The 20,695-nt window shown below is 43.6% G+C and overlaps 1 protein-coding gene across 1 annotated transcript in view; it reads left to right on the top strand.

Annotated features, from left to right (window-relative positions):
* Positions 1-20,695, top strand: part of LOC111267317 (cell adhesion molecule Dscam1) — a 47,013-nt gene that overhangs the window by 14,085 nt on the left and 12,233 nt on the right. The window contains exons 7-22 of the mRNA XM_086971254.1: positions 155-565; positions 747-908; positions 2,969-3,250; positions 4,055-4,186; positions 6,927-7,088; positions 7,357-7,671; positions 8,135-8,266; positions 8,512-8,688; positions 10,866-10,936; positions 12,608-12,845; positions 13,380-13,529; positions 13,788-13,955; positions 14,668-14,909; positions 16,015-16,168; positions 16,436-16,708; positions 19,188-19,289. Of these exons, the coding sequence (XP_086827380.1) occupies positions 155-565; positions 747-908; positions 2,969-3,250; positions 4,055-4,186; positions 6,927-7,088; positions 7,357-7,671; positions 8,135-8,266; positions 8,512-8,688; positions 10,866-10,936; positions 12,608-12,845; positions 13,380-13,529; positions 13,788-13,955; positions 14,668-14,909; positions 16,015-16,168; positions 16,436-16,708; positions 19,188-19,289 (3,171 nt within the window). The remainder of the gene's footprint in view (positions 1-154; positions 566-746; positions 909-2,968; positions 3,251-4,054; positions 4,187-6,926; positions 7,089-7,356; positions 7,672-8,134; positions 8,267-8,511; positions 8,689-10,865; positions 10,937-12,607; positions 12,846-13,379; positions 13,530-13,787; positions 13,956-14,667; positions 14,910-16,014; positions 16,169-16,435; positions 16,709-19,187; positions 19,290-20,695) is intronic.

Here is a 20,695-nt window from a genome sequence, read left to right as displayed (position 1 = left end):
CTTGATCGCCTGGCGCACTCTGCTACTACGGTGCCGCAGCTACATCATTTTAATTTGATAAAGTTATGAGGTAATCAAAATTAACAAATATATACACACTCTTTTACGCGTTCTATTCTCTGACACCACGCTCGACTCTACTTAAAACTCTCAGAAATTCCACCAATGATTACCGACGCGTTCAAGGAGCGTACAATCGAGCCTGGCTCGGGTAGCTTGAGTCTGCACTGTATCGCTTTGGGAACGCCTCTGCCCCAGGTTACCTGGACCCTCGACGGTCTACCCGTACAGGATAATGAGCGCGTTCGCGCAGGGGATTACGTTCGAAGAGGAGGTGACGTTGTGTCGCATGTTAATATTTCCGACATACGCGTATCAGACGGCGGCTTCTATGCGTGCATTGCGCGAAGTGACGTCGGCGAGAAGGTGCACGAAGCTCGGATCAATATTCGTGGCCCTCCAACCGTACGTCGTATGGAAGATCGCTACATAGTCGCCGGAGAGACTGTCCGAATACAATGTCCGTATTCAGGCCATCCGATCTCGGAGATCTTCTGGGAGAAAGGTTAGTCAGCCAAAAGCCTTTAGCATGCTTGCCCGGCTTATGCTTATTTTAATAATGGTACAAAGACAAAACATTCAATCTAATTTTACAAACTGCAGAAAGATTGCGAAGCATGTTGCAAACAGTGTTGGAAAGTTGTAATTATCTGTACACAATTTGGTCATCTTTTTGACAACATTAGATGGTCGACGACTCCCAACAAATCGGCGCCAACAAGTTTTTGCTAACGGGACCCTGGTACTTGCTACGGCGGTGAAGAACGGCGATGAAGGATTATATCGCTGCACAGCAAGAAATAAGGATGGAACCGCCGATTCCGGCACATTGCGAGTCAAAGTTCAGGGTAGGTCTAAGCAGATAAAGTCGATTCTACGATCACAAAGGATAAAAAAAAATTGCAGAAAATAGCCCTACTTCAGCGGTAATCCCTAACGCTATTACATGACTAATATCACATGATAAATCTGCGATTCATTTTCCATTTGTCGGCGGATACCCACTACGCTCTGATTAGGGAGAATCCCCTTAGCAGATGTTCCTCACACAGCTAAACCATGAAATAACACAGGATTCCCAGTTTAATGTCTGTTGTTCGGTTTGCACTTCGACTAATTCAAAACTGTTGTCACATTCTAGACTTCAACTAATGTTAAAGATATCTAAGGTTTCGAGCCCCGCTATCGAGAATAATAAAGCAAGTAATGATAAAGTTGAACATGTTTATTTACAACTATTGGATTCGTCTGCCTTCAATACGAACGGAAACGTTACATTGCAGCGGTTTTACCTGCTTCACCAACAACATTGGTGGCCTCAGGCGGTGTGTAACGAGCTGGCTGTTGCATCCGTCGAACTGTGCCGCCCAGGGCCACCGTACAGACAACACAGCGGGGCAATAAAGGGAGCGGGTTGGGAGAGTCGCTACTCTGAAATCAAGCTTTCCGATCAGTAGTTCTAAGAAACGCGCGCGGATGATTCCTCCGTGGACGTTTTGCCACGCAGAACACGGCGCTGGATATCAAGGGCTCCTTTGTTCGAGCGCGTCTCCAGGCCAGCAAAACAGGTCAGCTCTGACCGTGTGTCACCCTGTGCTGTATGCCACAATGAAAAAGCTGTTCTTCTAGTCCGACAGAAAATTGCTACCCACCTTTATACTCTTCCTGCTTCAATGAACTTCAATTCGTGTGTGAAATGTTTAGCCAACACTAGCATAGAAACGTGATGGCCGGCCCTTTGTTTTTTTTTTTTTGTTTATAACACATACTACACTACATACAACGACTAGTATCGGCTAATCGCGCAAAGGGCCCGGGGGGGGGGGCGGGATGACTACAAGGAAATGCTTGGCTCAATCGATATCTTAAATAAATGCTTTTTGAGTTTAATAAAAGTTCCTTTAAATCAACTATATTTGACAGTGAATATTAACTGTTACCGACGGCCTCAAATGGAAGCTACAGCCGCTTCACTTTCGTCAGAGAGCGACGTCGAAGGTGATACTCCCTTTTGGCCTAGGTCAAATTTCGAACGGGTTGCCTAAAATGTGAAAATTCCTATTCAGAACCTCAGCCTACCTTACTGTAAGCTGATTGTATGGCGATGTTCATGGAATTGGAAAGCGTGTCTGATGCCGGCAAAGAGAGACCGCTTAAGATGATTGCTAAAGCCCTTGCTTAAATTAGTACGATAACTAAAAAGTCAAATTGGTATTGGAAAGTTAAGCTTTAGTAACTAGGAATGCAGAGCAGACATTAATAACCGGGAAAATCAAAGAACTACGAAAAAGAAGACATTATCATTATATTATAGTTGCCATGCCATTTTATAATTCTGCTAGAGAAATTCCAGATAAGTACAGCACGATCTATTTCGGTTGTACTACAAATGGAAACAAGTTTTTGATGCTATACCCAAAAAGGGCCTAATTCCAAGGACTTATTGACAATGAAATTCTAAAAATTGTAAAAAAAAAAAAACAATGCATAGTTAGTATGGGTTAGACCAAAGAATTTGCATGTTTGTTACAACTAATATAATGCCATATATATATATATTCAGCTTTACAGCGACTTATGATGCAGGAATGATAACTTAAACTGAAAAAAGATAGTATCTGTGTGGCAACCGTGACTTGATAATGGAAGTTGCTACATCTGGCTTAGGCTTATTGATTTTGAAATAATTAGATTTCGTGACAAAATCGACTGTGATTAAACCTTAGGAATTGCTTTTCATATTAATCATAAAGGGCCCCTGCTTAAATGGCTCTTAGCTATATTCATATTTAAAATGTCTGGTAGAATGTTTTTGCGTTTTTTTGTTAATACCGTTGTTTTCACAGGTTTAGACTAGGTTTCGACCAAAGTTGTTAAGGGTCACGTTTGTCTGTGTTTGTTGAAACAGTGAAACCCGTTCTTCAGCCCTTCGCCTTCCCGCGAGTAATTCAGGAAGGGATGAAGGTTGTCGTAACTTGCTCAGTGGCCGATGGCGATGCGCCTTTTGAAGTAACATGGCTGCGTAATGGAAGTCCTCTGCCCGAGGACTCGGTGCGGGTCCAAAAGTACTCAGATGATTTTGCCACCCTTACAATCGAGAAGGCTCAGCCCAGGCACAATGGAGACTATACTTGTATTGCTAGAAACGCTTTTGCGCAGGTTAATTACACGTCGACGTTAACAGTTCATGGTGAGCGGTACACTCTACACTAATACGCACGCTTTGAAGGCGAGGTATACTGCAGTATATCTTCCAACATCACGCACGCACATCTGTTTTTGAAATATGGCCATTTTTGGACGCGAAGCCTTATATTGTGGTGACTAGGTTTAATAAATAACTCAAAACACGTTTAGCCCGTGAAAGAACACTTCAAGACTTAATTCTGTGACCTACGTTTTTTTTTTTTGGGAAAAGCGAACTATCCCGCTAGTAAGTGTTTCTAGTGCCATATAGAACATGCTTGACAACATCTAGATGCACAGTCAGTGTGTTATTTTTCCGTGTTTCTTCCATACTTTAGACACGACGTGTTCAAGCAGAACAAAATCAAAAATTTACCTTTTACTTGAAGCTATTTTTGTTTCAGCGCAAAAAAACATGCCACTGTAATTGCATTTGTAGCTTTTTTTTTGTTATCGAGAGGCCATGTAATTGTTCCATCACTACTTGATTCGAAAAGCGTCCTGTGAAGAACCCAATCAAACAGCCGATCTTACTGTTGTTCTTGAAGACTATAGCATAAGCGTTTAAAATGATTTTACTCAGTGAGCTAGCTCTGGACGATATTTATTCCATCACCATTTTCATAGCCATATGTATGAAAATCATCGAACCTGAAGCATGCCTTGAATGCCTAGAGGTGTTTCACGTGACCCTGCCATACGCCAATACAGTAAAAAACCTAAAGCTGTATAAACAACTCCCGTAAATTCACGAATAACTAAATGCCAATATCATTATAGCTCATACATAAAATCTATGATATTTCAGTGCCTCCTCGATGGTCAATTGAGCCTAAGGACACAGACGTTGTTGTGAGTCGGTCAGCGACTCTCGACTGCCAGGCTGAAGGCTACCCACATCCGCAGCTGCGTTGGGAGAAAGGAACGGGTAAAACTCACCGTCAAGAGTACTGACATTTTATTACTTCGCTGTTTCTTCTTTCGTCTTAATAAGTACTGCTTAGCATAGTTGGAGGCTATACATATAAAGTAATTGTGATGACCAATACCGGCGTGAGTTGGGGTCCGGAGAATAAAATAAAAGAGGCGCATTACCTAAATCCGACCTAAAGCCGAACGAGGTCTATTTGGCCAAATGGACTTGTCCAGTTGTCACGGTTCGCTCGGCGTACCTCCTTTTCCCGGCGGCAGCATTCGGATGGTTTCCTATAAAGCAACAATAGTCAATCCCGTAACACAATTGATTTCAGGGGCTCCTTTGTGCGGCGCTCAGTTCACTTTTGGCCGGCTCCGTAGTAGACTGACAGCAGAGCAGAGGACAAGGATTTGAGAAATAGATAGAGAATCCTTATTACCAAAATTATGCATGGATGAAGCGCTTTTTTGGATAGGGAAATAGTATAATAGCCGGTAAGCTGCGTAGTTGATATTCGTACATATTAAGCATCGCATCGATAGAGACTCTTATCGTTACTATTATTACTATTACCGCAGATCCATCATCACAAACTATGTATCATTGGCTGCACGAGCAATGCACGCATCTGTAACTGAAACCGAAGTGTAAATCCAGCACGAGATTGACGCCACCCTTGACGAGGTCGTGTAACAATAACAGTATCTGTAGACTAAATTTCGACTGAGCCCAAAAGAAGTCATACAGGGCTTCCATTGTAATGGCGGCCGAGCAAATAGGAACTACTATATAGACTAGCTTATGAAATGATTAGATAACTAATAGAACTGACCACTTACCACGCGACCAAATGTATCTTTTGAATAGTCCGCATTTGCTCAGCTAGGACGGAAGTAAGTAGTTTTCCATTTTACTCAATACTTCCAGTTCATACTGAATGCAAGTTCTATTATATAGAAAGCGAATTGTCCACCCCCGCCTGTCTATAATTCACTACTGTCACTTTCACAATAACAACCTAGTCAACATGCTTCCAATGTCGCTATGACCGGCCACAAGAATTGACACTCTTATACGAGTCGAGTATTAGATTTAATGCCGATGTCGTGTACTAGCTTATTACGGCCAGTAACATAGTACGTGAGGCGTTACACTGTTTTCCTCCGTCTTTGCGACTATTGCTTCTAGATTGAGCGGTTTGAAGCGCGGCCCGCAGCTCACGGAGCGTACAACCGCCGTCTGCTGCGCTTTTCCAACGCAGCGTCTCCCGACGGAGAAGGAGAGCCAGTCCTCGATGTAGTCGGATTGGGGTCCCTTCAGGAATCTGCGGTGTCAGCTTTTACGCTCCGACGCGCTCGCGAGCACCTAAAGGCGCTTTCTAGCGGCAGCAGCGCCCTAGGCACTACTAGCTAGATTTGGCATCGCCGGTAGTCGGCGTCGCCAGCTCCTCAATTGCGCTGCCTGCGGAATCCTACAGGAACCTTGCAAGAGAAGAGATTCAACCTCTTTTGGCTCAGCATGTAAGCTGTGCCCGCGCCTTTCTTTTTCCATCAAGCAAGCAGCGAACTACTGCTGTCTATGCCAGCAGCCACGGATCCGGCATCGCATCCAGCTGGCTTTCCTACACAAAACTTAGCAAAGCCAGCGGGGAAGGTAACCAACCCATCATTCTTAAAAGCATGAAAAGTAGAAGTGGTTCGATCGCACTTCACCTTACATTTATACGTGCGATTTGAGTGAATACCCATGCCTACATTTAGCAGCAGCCTACGGTGTACAGCCTGCTCCAGCATGGACTTCACCACAAGGCCTTTAGATCGCTGAAGCTGTCGGCTTTCCCCTATTAAAACGGACCTCTCGTATTGATATTGAAAATGCGGGTTTCTCCGAGGGCCATCCGCACCCACAGGCCTCTTCTTCGTATTTCGTGCCAAGCACATTATGCTTATCGAGCTGACCCTATTCTACCCGGGTCTATACGATGCGTAAATTTAATGCTCACTGCCGTGATCCCTTTTGGACAGTGACGGTTCGCCCTATTTTAGTCCAATTTTCTTCAATTTTGTCCACTTTTTCCTCATCCCCTCGGTTAGCACAATGCGAAAATGCTAACATCAGTGAACGTCGAAGCCTTTGCCGGAACAGCTTTCAACTCCTGGTCACCTACAACGGCGGTATGCTAACAGACCAACTAGGCTGTGTGTGGGTCAAGCAAAGTCTAGGCGAAAGGATAGTTTATAGCAGTCGGACAACAATCAGCTTACGTGCAGTCTTCTGACATCTGGATTCAGGCCACTGTATACGAACAGAGGTTTCCGTTTGAAAGGATCCAGCAAAATAAGGCTTGCCGATATGGGCGTGCTTGATTTAACCGCAGACTAATATCATTCCCTTTTGATTATTGCCCTTATACAAATGACAGTCTAATTCAGCTGTAGACGTTAGTCGAGCAGCGTTACATACAGGGCGTAACTATGAAGGGCTAAATGTGCCTACAGTGACAGGATATGACTTTCAAGGGGTAGAACTTATTGCATAGTAATGGTCATGGAACAAGTTTATAAAGCCAGTGCGTGTGACGCGCGGCTATCTACTACAAATGCTAATGTCAACGACAACAACATTGTACAAAATAGTCATGTACTATTAGAAATCGATAGGAATAGCACTATGTAACTTATGATGAGTCGCTCATGCGTAATACGTGTCTCGATCATATGTGTGTTCGTCGCATACATGCGCCTATGGAAAATTACAGGGCAAGGTAATTATGAGCCCGTTACAACAAGTTACCATTATCAAATCTATGAGAATGGATCGTTGACGATACAGGATGTAACGAAGAACGACGCAGGGTTTTATCTTTGCCAGGCGACTAACGATGTCGGTCCAGGGCTTAGCTCTGTGATCTCGCTTAACGTTCACAGTAAGTTCAATTTACTTTGTTTTAAAGATGTAGAGAATAGCGATCACACAGAGCCGACTGCTAGATAGAAGTTTTTCGTTTAAGTTTTGCTGGTCAGCACTGACGACCTATGCTAACCGTTCGATCGGTCAGTGAGTAACTTTGGTAACTTTTTAGATGTGATAACATGAAATAGTACATTACGTAAAACAATCGAGGCATAAATAATAATAATAATTATAATTATAATTGATTCGTTATTACATCGACGTTGTCCGTTTCTCAACAGTTGCACCGGAATTCAAAACCAAATTCCATACAAAAATGGTCCGTAAAGATGAAGACGTGAAACTAACCTGCGAAGTAAAGGGCGACCAGCCGATTCAAATCCAATGGCATAAAGACAAGCTACCCCTGTTAGGTCTTGCCTCTACTGAAAATGCAGGTCTGGCAGTGGCCAAAGTCCGGGATGTGCCTATCACCGATGGAACAAAGTCTGAGCTGACGTTAAGCCGTGTCGGACGCAAAGATTCAGCACTGTATTCCTGTGTAGCTACTAATAAATATGGCACAGACGATACGAACATTCAGCTCGTTGTGCAGGGTAAGCAACGCCTAACGACGCTCGTTTGGTTCCACTCTAGACAAAGGCCAAGTAAACTATAACGGGAGGATTTTTCTAGCGCCTCTTTCTGTTAATAGTTATGGGGACAAATGAGACTGGTCTGTAGCCCAGCTGCCACAGTTTCTGGGGGACTACCGTTTGCATCAAATGTAGTAGTTCTATTCTACAGTGTAGCAACATTTGTTGCTTGTACTGATTTTTTTTTCTATAGGTTTAGCTGGTTCTAAGTTTGGTCAATGTACAAATCAAGAGATGAGCACGTAAAAGCGAATTCTTCAATAAGACTACAATATTTTGGATTCTTAAACGAACCGCTTTGTTAGGCGCCATTCGAACGTTGAACAGTACATCCACATATCAATATATCAGCCTGTTAAAATTAGGCGTTGTGGAGAAACTTTTTTTTTTTCTAAATGTTTATATTCCTCTAACACTTTTGCAGAACCGCCTGACCCTCCGCGTAGCGTGCGGATTATTGAGTCTAGCTCAAGACGCGCTCGAGTTCAGTGGGACCCGCCTTTCAGTGGAAACAGCCTCATCAATCAGTACCGCATTCAAATAATGGAGACGACACGTGGGTATATTATTACCTGTTGTTATCGATTTCGGTGCGTGTTATGAGCATGGGATTTTATCACGCGATTCAAGATAAACGTCGTGACCTGATTGTACTCGTCAGACAGTTAACTCGTATGAAATATTCTCTGTTAGAACAGACACGAGGGCCGTTTTCAGTTTTCTAACAGCAATCTTTGTTTCTATATCTTACTATGAGGGTTGCTATTCACGACGACGTTTTTATTTCTCAAACTAATTTAGGATCATCTGGTGTGCATTTAACGTCGCCTCATAACATGACCGTTACATCAACTGAGACTCAATCTCCTATCAAGAACTTGCGCCCGTCGTCATCGTACGAATTGGTCATAATTGCTGAAAATGGTGTTGGGGAATCACTGCCTAGCGTCAAGGTGCCCTTTCAAACCGAGGGCGAAGGTGGGTTTCCAGATCGTTACACAACCTTTAAAGTATATAATACGCGCTTTGAGCCATTGACCTCACCCGATAAACCTAACGTGATCACACAATGCACCACCAGAACTCAGGTATCTCTTACTTTTATATAGAGCAATATGTCTTCTTATCAATTGCAAATTTGCCTTTTCGCGTATAGTGAAAGAAAACGAGGGGGACGAAGAGCACGTTCGGCTTCATAAAGGTGGAACCAAAAGTGCTATGAACGCAACGTATACACTGCCAACGATGCAGACGACACCGCTATCCTGAAACCGATGTAAATAACCCGCTTTTAGTAGAATGTCATTTGCAGATGGCAGCAACAGTAGTGCAATGATACCTGTCATAACTAAACCTTGCGCCGGCAACAACTTCCGTTTTGTAGTGACGGAACAACTAAACGCAGCAGGAACGGACGGCAAGCACGGTAGTGTATCATTTTTCGAGTGAAGCTTTGTTCTTCACTTAAGCTCCATGTCCGACGAGGCTATGCTAACAGACGCGGCATTTTGTGATTTCCTGTGCCCTCAGGATAAATGTGGTTACAAGTTTTACCGACAGGGCCAAGAAGCTAAGCATTCAGCGGCCAACAGCATTTGGATCCAAATCCAATTTCAATTCCCGTCTTGAACAGCAACAGGCGCCGTCTACGAGCTGGAGCGCGTGTGGGTCCACGATGGCAATAGAATTCGGTGGCAGGACCTTGTTTGATATTTTGTTTCATCGGGAAACCTAAAGGCCAGAACCGGAACCTCGATTTGCGCAGATGGTGGCCGAAGTCGAGGAAATTTGCTGCTTTCTGCACTCTCTCTGTCCCGGCTGGCAGCATCGTTCCACGAGAATATGAACCCACCTCTCTAGCTCCCATTATCATTTTTTAATCGATGTCGTTCGTACTGGTACAGATTCAATGATTTCGACCAGGTTCAAGGAAATGGAAAGAAGAAGAAGAGGGCGGAAAAGCTCGCGGCAAGGAAGCGTGCCTGGGTGTAAGCGAGACCCTGCGACTAAGGGCTCGAAATCGTCATCTGTCCTCAGCCATTTGTTATCGAGCTGAAGTTATTCTAGAGAACACGAGCTTCTTACTTATAGGAGCGAAATAAAGGATCAACGGATTGATGCTGGATGATGGCGAGACGACGAAGGCTTCATGCTACAGGGATGATTGTGTGCTTCGAGCACCCAGTTGCAGTGAGTGGTTGGGTACCGGGTGCTGGCGTAATGCAGGCGCAATATGTAAATTTTACGACACTTAGTAAGACCTGACTCATCTGGCCCCCACACCAAGTCAGCGAGTCAATGAGCGGATGCCGGTTCAGAGGCAACGTAAAATACGTTAGCCTAATTCAAGATAGTGGTTGGGTACGCGATATTCAACATAATGCTAATATCCAATAGACAAATACCTAGAAATCCTTTTTGGCTGGTTTAGAATTTACAAAATTCCTTTATATTACCCAGAATCAGCATTGGCTAAGCTGCCATTCATGCGACATTATAAACTACCCTCGTAGAGCATTACACAGGGTCCGTAGTCAGTAGGCAGAGTGAGGCGTTTAAAGCGGATCTACTTTTTTCAAACGCACTGGTATTTCCTTATGCACGCATCGTCGCGTGTGACAAATTCTGAGCTCTATATATTGCGCCGATTATCAGTTTCGATTTGCAGGCGAACGTTTTGTTTGATCTGTATTCAGTCACAATTCATGTAGGGTTTGATGACGTTTGATTATCGTTCGTCCCTACTAGGCTAGATAAAGGGTAATCAAAATCTACTTACGATAAAATGTACTCAACGTGTTTCCTGTGTGTTGTGAGGTAAACGTTAAAGAGAAATAGCAGTGACCGAACGCCGAACGATAAGCCGTAATAATTTTTGTTAAAGATTTATGCAATCAAATAGGTCCAATGGACCAAGTTAGCAGTATACACAGGTCGTCACATACTAGAATAAATAAACGAAGTCCTAAAACACACGGCCTAAAACAGTAGCGACATTATCAAATACTCGATACAGTCTCAGGGAAACAGCTTAAGCCTCATATCGGTGTTCGAAAGTATTTGGGGCAAATACTTCGTATTTTCAATTAGGATAGGACAAACAGAGCCAGTGTTAAGTATTTAATATTTCTTGTTTTTTCCGTTGTGTCCTATAGTTCCCGAGGGTCCCCCGGAACAAATTAGCGTTGAGCCAACATCTTCGACTTCGTTACGAGTCTCATGGATGGTAAGTAGGCTGATCCCCCTGAGGACATGAAATCCGATTTCGCCACTGGACAAACGACGGATCTAATTTGAATTTACGTCAAAATAAATTAAATGAAGCTAGGTGAGACGATAGAGCAATACGAGAGCATGAATAAGCTTCGGAGGAGAAAATATGTATAGTTTTTTTTTAAACAAGCATGGTTGGAGGTACTTCACGACGATTGAAAAAATAGAAGAAAATTTGTACACAGGTTGAACATAGCCACAAATTGTGTTTTTGGGATGTTATTGAATGCTGCTTATTCTCTCATCTGATAGCGGCTTATTTTTTTCTTTAGTTAAGATTCGTACGCGCCAGTACCAGAGTCCAAAATTTAGCAATAATGGTAATGATTCATTATGTTTTTATCTCAATCGTAAATTTTCTTCGAGATTACGTTCAGTGGTCTCACGAGTAAATGTCATCATCATTGAATTAACATTTATCGTAAATCGCATGAATCTCATAACGTTTCTCCATTTGTTAGCCGACCGTCATCTTCTGTCCTCAGTGCAACGGATGACAATGTGAGAATTATCGATCAATAGATCACTCGTTGAAGGCGGCACTATATAGGACATAGATGAGATTCGCAATAAGCGGCGGCCCACGGTCCCCGACCCCACTGCCAACTAGGTTGACATGCACGTTCGAAAAGGCGATATGAGGCCGCAGTGACGCCACATAGCCAGGCCGTTGTCAGCCAGATCAGTTTGGCTTAGCTGGAGTAAAGTAGCACAGCTTAGGACATAAAACATGAGTGAATTATGTCGTGTACAGCCAAACCCGTCGTTATTCCCACATGGAGTGTGCCATCCCTCGAGAAAGCAAAAATAACTTATTATTGTAATACTCATAATAGTAACAGTAATAGTGGTCCTGACTGCGCTGGTCGTGGTTTAGCTGAACTCTGTGCAGTTGTCCTTACGATAACACAGGCTAGACGAAATTGGTCACACTGTGTCGTCTGTCAGAGCGCCCTTTCTCTGCTTGTTTTTGCTCGATTCGGAGATGAGGGAGGCAAGCCTAAAAAGAGCTGAGTTGCTCTAAGAAGGCTGTCCTTTAGGTGAGTTATTTCGTACGCTATACGCTTATGATATATCGACTGTAGGTCGAAAGGACGGTTGGGCTAGGGGCAAACTGTGAAATTCAGCCAACTTTGACTTGTTGAAACGACGATGAGAAAGGCATATCGTGACGGCAAATAAAGGTATATTAAGGAACTTTTGAGTCGATCACAAAGAGCAAGCTGGTGAAGATGACGCAAAGAAGAGAACTTGAATAAATCCAGGTAGAAATTGAAAATGTATGTTTTATGCTTATAAAGTTGAGCGCAAAATAACTGATGAATTATCTAGAAGAACTCGTTCAGTAATAGTTATATATGGCACAGCAAGCTTATAATAGACGTATATACATATAGGGTGGGGCTAATGTGTTTGAATACTCTTTATAATCACATCTGCTTAATTAGCAAAAGAACGTGAAATAAGTAGCGAATTTAACTAATGAACACTCCTTAACTATTAAATTAATTTTTTCACTCTCAATAAAGTTTTGTGTCACTTTGTGTATGCAAAACCATTCCTCTATACACTTATACATCTATGATATAACAAGATATTTTGGATTTCGTATTCGATTTTCCAGCCTCCCCCGGTGCATATGCACAATGGCGATATCCTTGGTTATTATGTTGGTTACAACTCATCCGGTGAGAAAATTCAATACAAAACGGTTGACGTTAAGTCTTCCAGTCAACCGCGTACCGAAACTGAGCTTAAAGGACTTCATAAGTGGACAAGATATTCAGTTAGCATACAGGCCTACAATAAGAAAGGCGCCGGCCCACGCTCAGACCCTATTGTCAAGCTAACAATGGAGGATGGTCAGTTGCTAGATTTAGGATTGCTATAAGTAACAATTATAGTGAAGTACAGTAAGTAGTAGGTATTTAAGTTGGTATATACAAAGTTATAACAATATAAATGTTATTGGCAGGGCTATGAATGATCTTTCGAGAGTTTGAAATGTGCAAAAAACCTATTTCGACCTAATCAAAACACACGCTTTGACAGATTACGGCTTAAAATAGCGCGTTGGTGTTTCAACTTAAACAGAAATCTATAGTTATTTAGGTTATGGCGTAACCAGACATCTTTAGAAAATTAAAAATTCGTCTGACCTGTTCGGGAAACCGAACGGGCTTTTGGCTTTGAAAACGGGCGCTCCATTTTGGCACCCAGGAGTCAGTTCGGTTAACATGAAAAGCCACATTTATTGGCGGTGAGATTCATTAGCAGGTTTTGTAAACCGTTTGTTTGCATACTTAGTCTAGAAGGATTTAGAATCGGTTTGTAACTTGAATAAAAATGTATTTGTACTTTTTTCAAGCGTCTAAATATATGGTTATGTCTTGCAGTACCAAGCCGACCTCCTCGAAAGGTCGCTTGTGAGGCTAAATCGTCTAGTAAAGTCAGAGTGACTTGGAGTCCTCCGCCACATAATGCATTGCATGGCCATCTCGAAGGGTTCAAGATTCGGTATCGAAAGACTGAATCCCATGAAGACGGTGAGGTTTCCAATCACCTATATGTTGACTCGTAAGGTCCATTTGATACGCTCATTTTATTAAGCATTCCGTTCCTTTACTGATGTATTTGTTTATTTAATCACACCTGTCGGGTCACATATACCATTGGCGGGGCTTGTGCCAGTCTCCTCGGTTTCTTAGCTATAGGTTCAGCTGCTAAACCATTGCGCCGTTGGTTTATTAAACTTTTTCAAATGTTCCGATCTATGCAAACGATCTAATGTATGAATATTGCAGAGGACGACGAGCCTATTCTCGAGATAGTGATCAAATCTGGCGAACAACAAGACTACAACCTTGACAGCTTGGCCAAATTTGCCAACTACTCCATCCAGTTATTGGCTCGAACGCGAAAGGGTGATGGAATTGAAAGTGACCCTGTCTATTGTAAAACATTAGAGGATGGTACGTTTTTTTTCCGATATTTATACCAGCGTTTTCAGTTTCACTAGAATCGTGCAAAGATCGTAGAAGGACTTACTAATCTTGGGCTGTTATTAAACTCTACTAGTTTACTTCGTTACTTTAAACTATCTTATTTATGCTGTACTGGTCGTAAACCTCAGGCAAGACTACTTGTTGCAAGTGTGGGCGGATTCGTTTTCGAAATCTGTTTATGTGTGTTTATATGTGCCTACGAGTGAGCCAGCTCCGAGATGATCATTGCTAGTAGTTTGCAGTGTTCCAGCCAACCAGTAGAATCATACTATGGTTGCCATACCTAAAGCAATCTGAATAAATATTTCGAGGAGTTGTACGCTTGAAATTGCGCCAGCGTGGCAAAGGACGGTCTTACGCAAGTTTTATGTCCCTTCTTATCTACGGCGATGCTGTCTGTCGTCATGTGGTATAGAGGTGTAATTTGTGCTATTTGTCGTGTGTAGCAGCATGTCTGTGGCTACCTCTCGAGAGCATTGGGAAGGCATTTCCCCGCCGCCTAGGTTGACATAGCACAGACATGGGAGGCTCGTAGCTACTCAGACCACATCGTCACCGCTGGTCTGTGCCTACACCCGATGCTCAGGGCATGCATGAGAAACTCAGGAGCGTATTTTACATTAGCTGGCTCTCAAACCCTCTTCCTTATATATCGTCGTTTCCCGGTGCTTGCTCGCAGTTCCCGGACCGCCTGGAGACATCAAGGCGCTTCCGTATCGTAAGCAGGCCATCCTCGTCAGCTGGAAGCTCCCCGAGGAGTGTAACGGAGTCATCACCACGTATACGCTCTACCAGCGAAGCGTAGGCAGCACCGACAAGCCGAACGGAAGCCATGTAAGCCATTTACTAGAGCTTCTTTCAGAACACTGCTACACTACACGCCCTCAGTACAGTGCACAGCAAGCCACGAACTATCGTCCAGCACCGTTATTACGCTGAACCGGATGATGGGGCCAAACCGAAAAAAAAAACCAACAAGCATACAAACTCACACACAAAAAAGCTAGTTCAGGTATACGCACTCACAGATTTACCAGCGCATCCACTGCCTTCTCCTGCCTCCGAGTGTGCCGCTAACATGGTCAGCGTACGGCACGTTGAAACACGCATTCCCCCTGAACGCATGCTATTAGCCCACTTCTCAAAATCGTTTGCTACCGAAGTCATTCCACGTTTTTACCTTAGTTCCTTCCTCTACCCCCTCATCTCGCAGGTCGCCGTCCGACTGTCCCACCTAACTACAGAGAAAAGATCTACAACATTACGCTATAAGAGTGGACGTTACTGCTGCTGCCGGACCATAACAATTTCTTATATCAGCGGCAGTAGCAGCACATCGTCCTTCTGCTTCGAAGGGATTTCACACCCCTGGTTGACGGGCAGACGGACACGGGGTGCAGCCGACGATCCCGAAACGATTGAGAAATGTTTTGGCAATTCCTAACATGTACAAGAAGGGGGGTATACGAAACACGAAGATGACGGCGAAATGAATGAGTTGACGTTAGAACCTTTGTTGGTTGAGTAAGCTGGAGAACCGCTTGGCTGATTGTAACGTTTAAAGACGCCGTATTAGAAAAATTTTTGCGTCTATTCTTGGATAGAAAAGCTCTGATTTTTTTTTTTAATATACTTTTTTCTTTTGATATTGTAACTAAATACGTTCTTGGGCACTACCAATTGGTTTGCCTTATCAGAGAAAAATAAGCTGACTTGAAGGCCGGCCTCAACAAAAATTCTTAGCTTCAATTCCATCTTGCCTTTGCCTATTGATAATTTAAGCGTTTTATGCCAAGTTATAGAATAAACTGGTCACCGTTTCTGGTAGATTGCTAAAAGAAACCATTGTTTCGCTTACCTACCATAACTATTATTTGAAATTATTCAGTTTAACCTTATATATATTTCTGCGTATCGGATATAATTGCAGAGATTACTCTTCCGACCAAAACTCGAAAAAAAAAAAGCAGTATGAAAACGCGAACTTCTATGAAACGTACTTTAATTACGGCTTTTTAAATTTCAGAATATGAGCAAACATCAGGTCGCTGCTTCCCAACGATACTTTGAGGCCACTGGCCTTGAGCTTAACCGTCGTTACGAGTTTTGGGTGAGCGCTTCGACACAGATAGGTGAAGGCGAATCCACCCGAGTGATGTCTCAGTCAACAAGCGACACTAGTGAGTTACTTTTGAGCCTTGAGAGATAATTATTGCCAGCTTTTTTTAACTGAACGTAAAACGTTTTTCCGTTGAAAACGTGTGTTTAGGTTGTTTGATTCAGTGCTTACAACACTGATATTACTGGCAAAAGATCTATTGCCTAAGCCAACTGCTATTTGAAGCTACGTATGTATATGAACGCTACATTCACAACATCGGCAAAAAAAATGATGGGCATTATAGAATGTCGTATTGATAATATTTTTTGTCTATTTTATTTGCTAGTTCCCGCCCGAATAGCGTCTTTCTCGGAGCGGGTCTTCCTAGCCAAAGGTTCTTCGATGACACTTAACTGCCTCAGCGTCGGTGTTCCACCGGGCTCGAATGTCTGGAATTTTCGCGGGGAAAAACTTGACAAAAACAAGAATCGATTCCAGCTTCTCAGCAATGGCTCGGTACTGCTTAGCGAGATCAGCGATGAGCATACCGGAAATTACACTTGCCGAGTGGAAAATCGACATGGCTCGGATGAGATTAACTATCAAGTTCAAATTAAAGGTAAAAGAGTAGTTAACTTAAAGTTGAGTACCTATGCTAAAACTCATATATTTTAGATCAAACATTGAAACGGTCAAAAATCGCTTTACAGACAAAGTCGTCATGTAGGTTATAGCTCTCATCTATTGTTTGTATTCATAGAATTTTAACATAACACTGATGGAAACAGGTTTCGCAATATCTGTCTATTACCAATGTACATTGCACCTATGCCCTCCAGACAAATCTACTCCGATCTTAATTTAGCACTCGCCTGGCCCAAAATTCCACTTAGGTCGTTTTTACTGTTCGTACCTTTTTTCGAATTACTGCCATGACCATTTGCACTTTACTATTTCTCTTTGTCATCACGGTTCCTAATATATAGTAACATGAAGAAACCACACGGAAGCGGCCTGTGGTCCATTCATCTGGTTCGTTCAGAAGCTCGTTTTGGCGTTGACGCCCTCCTTTAGCAGAACGCGCGGGGTCCTCTAGCCTCTCTAGCTATTGCGCTCGTCCAATCAGAAGCGGGCTCTTCCCAACCGATGTGGCTCCCCCGCAGAGCTAGCCGTAAGATTTATAAGTGCACAAACTCATAAAATTTGTATACGAGAGCCGGGTCTCTGCGTCCTGGATCTGTTCAGCCATATACAGTGGAGGATAGTTCGCGAGCCTCTTCAGGACGGCTGCTACCCTATGCACGTGCCAGCCTGATACTTGCCGCCAGCTTAGTTAATGTTGTTTATCACGAAACGGAAAAAAGAGCATGGACGTGAGCCAAGTATACAAATACACAGGTTGCGGCAGCAGGGATTCGGGGCTGGAAGGCGAATGCTGAGAAAAGAGAACCTAAATAACCTACGGCTATTCTTGTAAACAGTGGCTGTTTAGCGATGCTTTTCGTTGCGGCGGTTTGCGCCGTAATCATAATAAATTGTAATTAAATTGAAAAATTAATTCATCAATATCTATTTAGTTTTTGGCAATCCAGTTGGTCCGCAATTTACGTAGACGAGAGTAACCGCAATATTGTATTGGTGTTTTTAGTAGCAAATGATGAATTTGATCTCGCAACTCCATTATAGAAAAAATAATGTCAATTTTTTCACATTTACAAACATCTTTCTATTTTGCTAATTGAACTAACTTCACAATGAAAGAAAAGGAAAGAAATGAAAGAGACTTTGCAGACTTCATAATCGTAGACTTGTATATAAATATCTGAACGAGCAGGTCAACGTTTGGAGGTCGATAAAAAAAAAAGCCACTCGGCAAAAAAACTTAAATCTTTCACTTCTCTACGACATTGAGTTTCTTATGCTAACACCCAGGCTCGTTATTATACTTCGAACTATACTATCGATCGAAAATGCTTAATAACGACTTATTTAAGAGACGATCAATTCAAGCCATTTTTTATCTTTTCGGTAATCTCATCATCGTGAACACCCTCCTCCGTTTATTCTGTGGGTCGATACCCGATCCTGACGTTACCTAAGCGGAAATCGAGCAGCTCATACGTATCCGGGCGTAGCACACTCTAAGTGATTCCCTTGGCGAGATTACACTAAACAAAAGCTGCACAGGATGGCCGTTCAGCCTGCTCTCAGTTTCTTTCATTTCCTATCGCTTTAAAGCCAAATCTTTAAAAAGGAATGACGCACTTAGCGTCTTATGCACGACGTCTAATGCGCGCGCGGATTAGCTGTTGACTGCACGTTTTATGATATACGAGCGACAGCTCTTCTGTCGACAAGACGCGCTGATAAGCTCTTCCTCCCCGGAGCTAGTCGATCGTCTAAAAGTTATCGCTTCCTACTTTACTATGTTCTGCCACTAACGGTAGATGCTACACCTGCAATGGGTCCCGGCTGGACGACTTTTCCCAGAGAACCTTCGTTTAGCCTATTGTGTCTATCCTGTTATTTTCTTCTCAATTGGCCGCTTTCGCAAGCGAGACTTAGCTTTGTCTCCCGTTGGGTCACTTGGAAAGAGTGATTTAGAAAATCGGCGTGAAAGAGGGTAGGTGGAGATGCAGGGCATGCCAAGCCAAGCTCAGACATTGCAGCCAGATCCGCGCAAACATATACGCTTCACGTACAAACGGTTCCATGGTAGCGCCGTATTCCTTCGCATGGCACAGCATCCGGAACCTGTCCGAACCCTCCTTCCGCGATGGGTTGAGGCACTTAGCTCACTGACGAAGTGCTCCCTACAGAAGTGAGGCAAGCTGCGACTAAACTTGCCTGACTTTTTTTTATCCATCATCCTCAGCTGGAGAGCTTAAAGGCAGCTTCTACGTATCACAGCCTCTCTTAGGAGATAGTCACTTTCTCGTAGATGGCTTGATATTGATGGCAGCTTAGAAACAGTGGTCGAGTTCTAGCAGTGCCAGAAGTAACTCATACGTCGGTAACTGCCACAAGCGACTTGTGCATGGGCGTCTAGTGTCGACTCGCACTGATCGTTTCTTTACCTTCTTCGCTTTTCTTTTCAGGCTTACTTCCAGCACCGTCCGCCGTTTCTGTAGTGTCAGCGTCCACCTCTGAGCTCCGGATTAGATGGGATCTACCCCGAAAGTATATGAACGCCATGTTTAGTGAGTATTTCTACCGGCTGGCTGTCGAGCTCCTGCGGTCCGGCGGAACAGAAACCAGTTAGGTGTAAGCGAGTGAGAAACTAAACTTGTATTGTACGTGTGTACGGATATATGCATGTACAAATACAGGATTTTTCATGCACAATAGTACTGAAACTTCGTGCGGCGTTAACTTCGTCTATCGTTCCTGCCGCCCCTAATCCTAGCAGCAAAATTCAACCATATAGCAACGTCACTACGCTTGTTCCAGGATGAACCATTTTTCTGCGTTGTCGAATCGTAGTCGAAAAGATCGGTAACGGACACGTGCGCAGGTGTTCGCTGCCGCATCGGTTCAATATTACCAGTATATTTATTCTACAGTGAGTAGTCATGACCATTAACTACCTCACGGCGAGTAACACAGATCGCTGTTGAAGAGTGAAACATATCTTTCCTATAAGGTCGTGGAGGGGACCGAGACAAGCATTCGCTGCACATAAGGCTAACCTCTGACTATATTCACTGTAAAGAAATGGACGGATTACTATATTGACGTTAGCCTAAACCGGTGACCTATTTACATGCCTAGTTTTGCTCATGGCTAAGCCAAGGTGCCACTGCTATTTTACTTTGCGTTCCGAATCTACAAATGCTTCATTAGGTCCCTTTTAATATTAGTGCCAGTAGCGCTCTTTTTACTGGTCGTTCTTCGTGATGCACGAAGCTCATCGTCCATGGCTTCTCATCTCGCACAATATCTCGTTTTCTCTGCCTACTTATAGCTTCAGCGCTGATCAGACGAACTAGAAACGAGCATGTCCGATTCTCATACAACGCGATACATATAGCAATGTTTCGTCTTTGCCGACAGCAGCAGAAGTATCGGCCATCTGAATGGCTCGATCCTTGGCTCGTCTTCCACGCTTCGGCAGCCCCCTCCCCCGTTGGTTCGTTTGTCCGTTCATCTCGTATCCATAGTCGCCCCATTACCATGTACCCAGGTCATGTTCAGTATTTCTCCCATGGGAAAGGCTTGGCGCTCGTGGGCAACCTGCTCGTCTTTCAGGCTTGTTTGCTATTAACGATCTCAAGCGACTACTACTGGTATGACTACTAGTGCAGAATACGAAGATAGTTGCTGGTAGCGGCCGTCGATGAGGAACCTGATCCTGCATTATTCTACTTCGCTAACCAAGCCTCGACTCATCAGTCCAGGGCTCTCATCAAGCCTCTTTCTATCGCTGGACCTCTGTAGGCGTGGTCGAATGCCGGGCACCAGCAACGGAGGGAGGAACTCGCACAGATACTCGAGAACACTAAGCAGTGTTCTCGGATGGTTCCAGTCACTAGGGCTAAGCCGGTGATAAGACAGAAGGCCATCGGTTCCACGAGTCTACTAGGACCCGTCATAGCGAGGGGTCAGA

This window comes from Varroa jacobsoni, unplaced genomic scaffold (genome assembly GCF_002532875.2).
Source record: "Varroa jacobsoni isolate VJ856 unplaced genomic scaffold, vjacob_1.0 scaffold_1169, whole genome shotgun sequence".
NCBI classification, from domain to species: Eukaryota; Metazoa; Arthropoda; class Arachnida; order Mesostigmata; family Varroidae; genus Varroa; species Varroa jacobsoni.
Note: the sequence above shows the minus strand (reverse complement) of the source record. Positions and strands in the feature narration are given on the sequence as shown.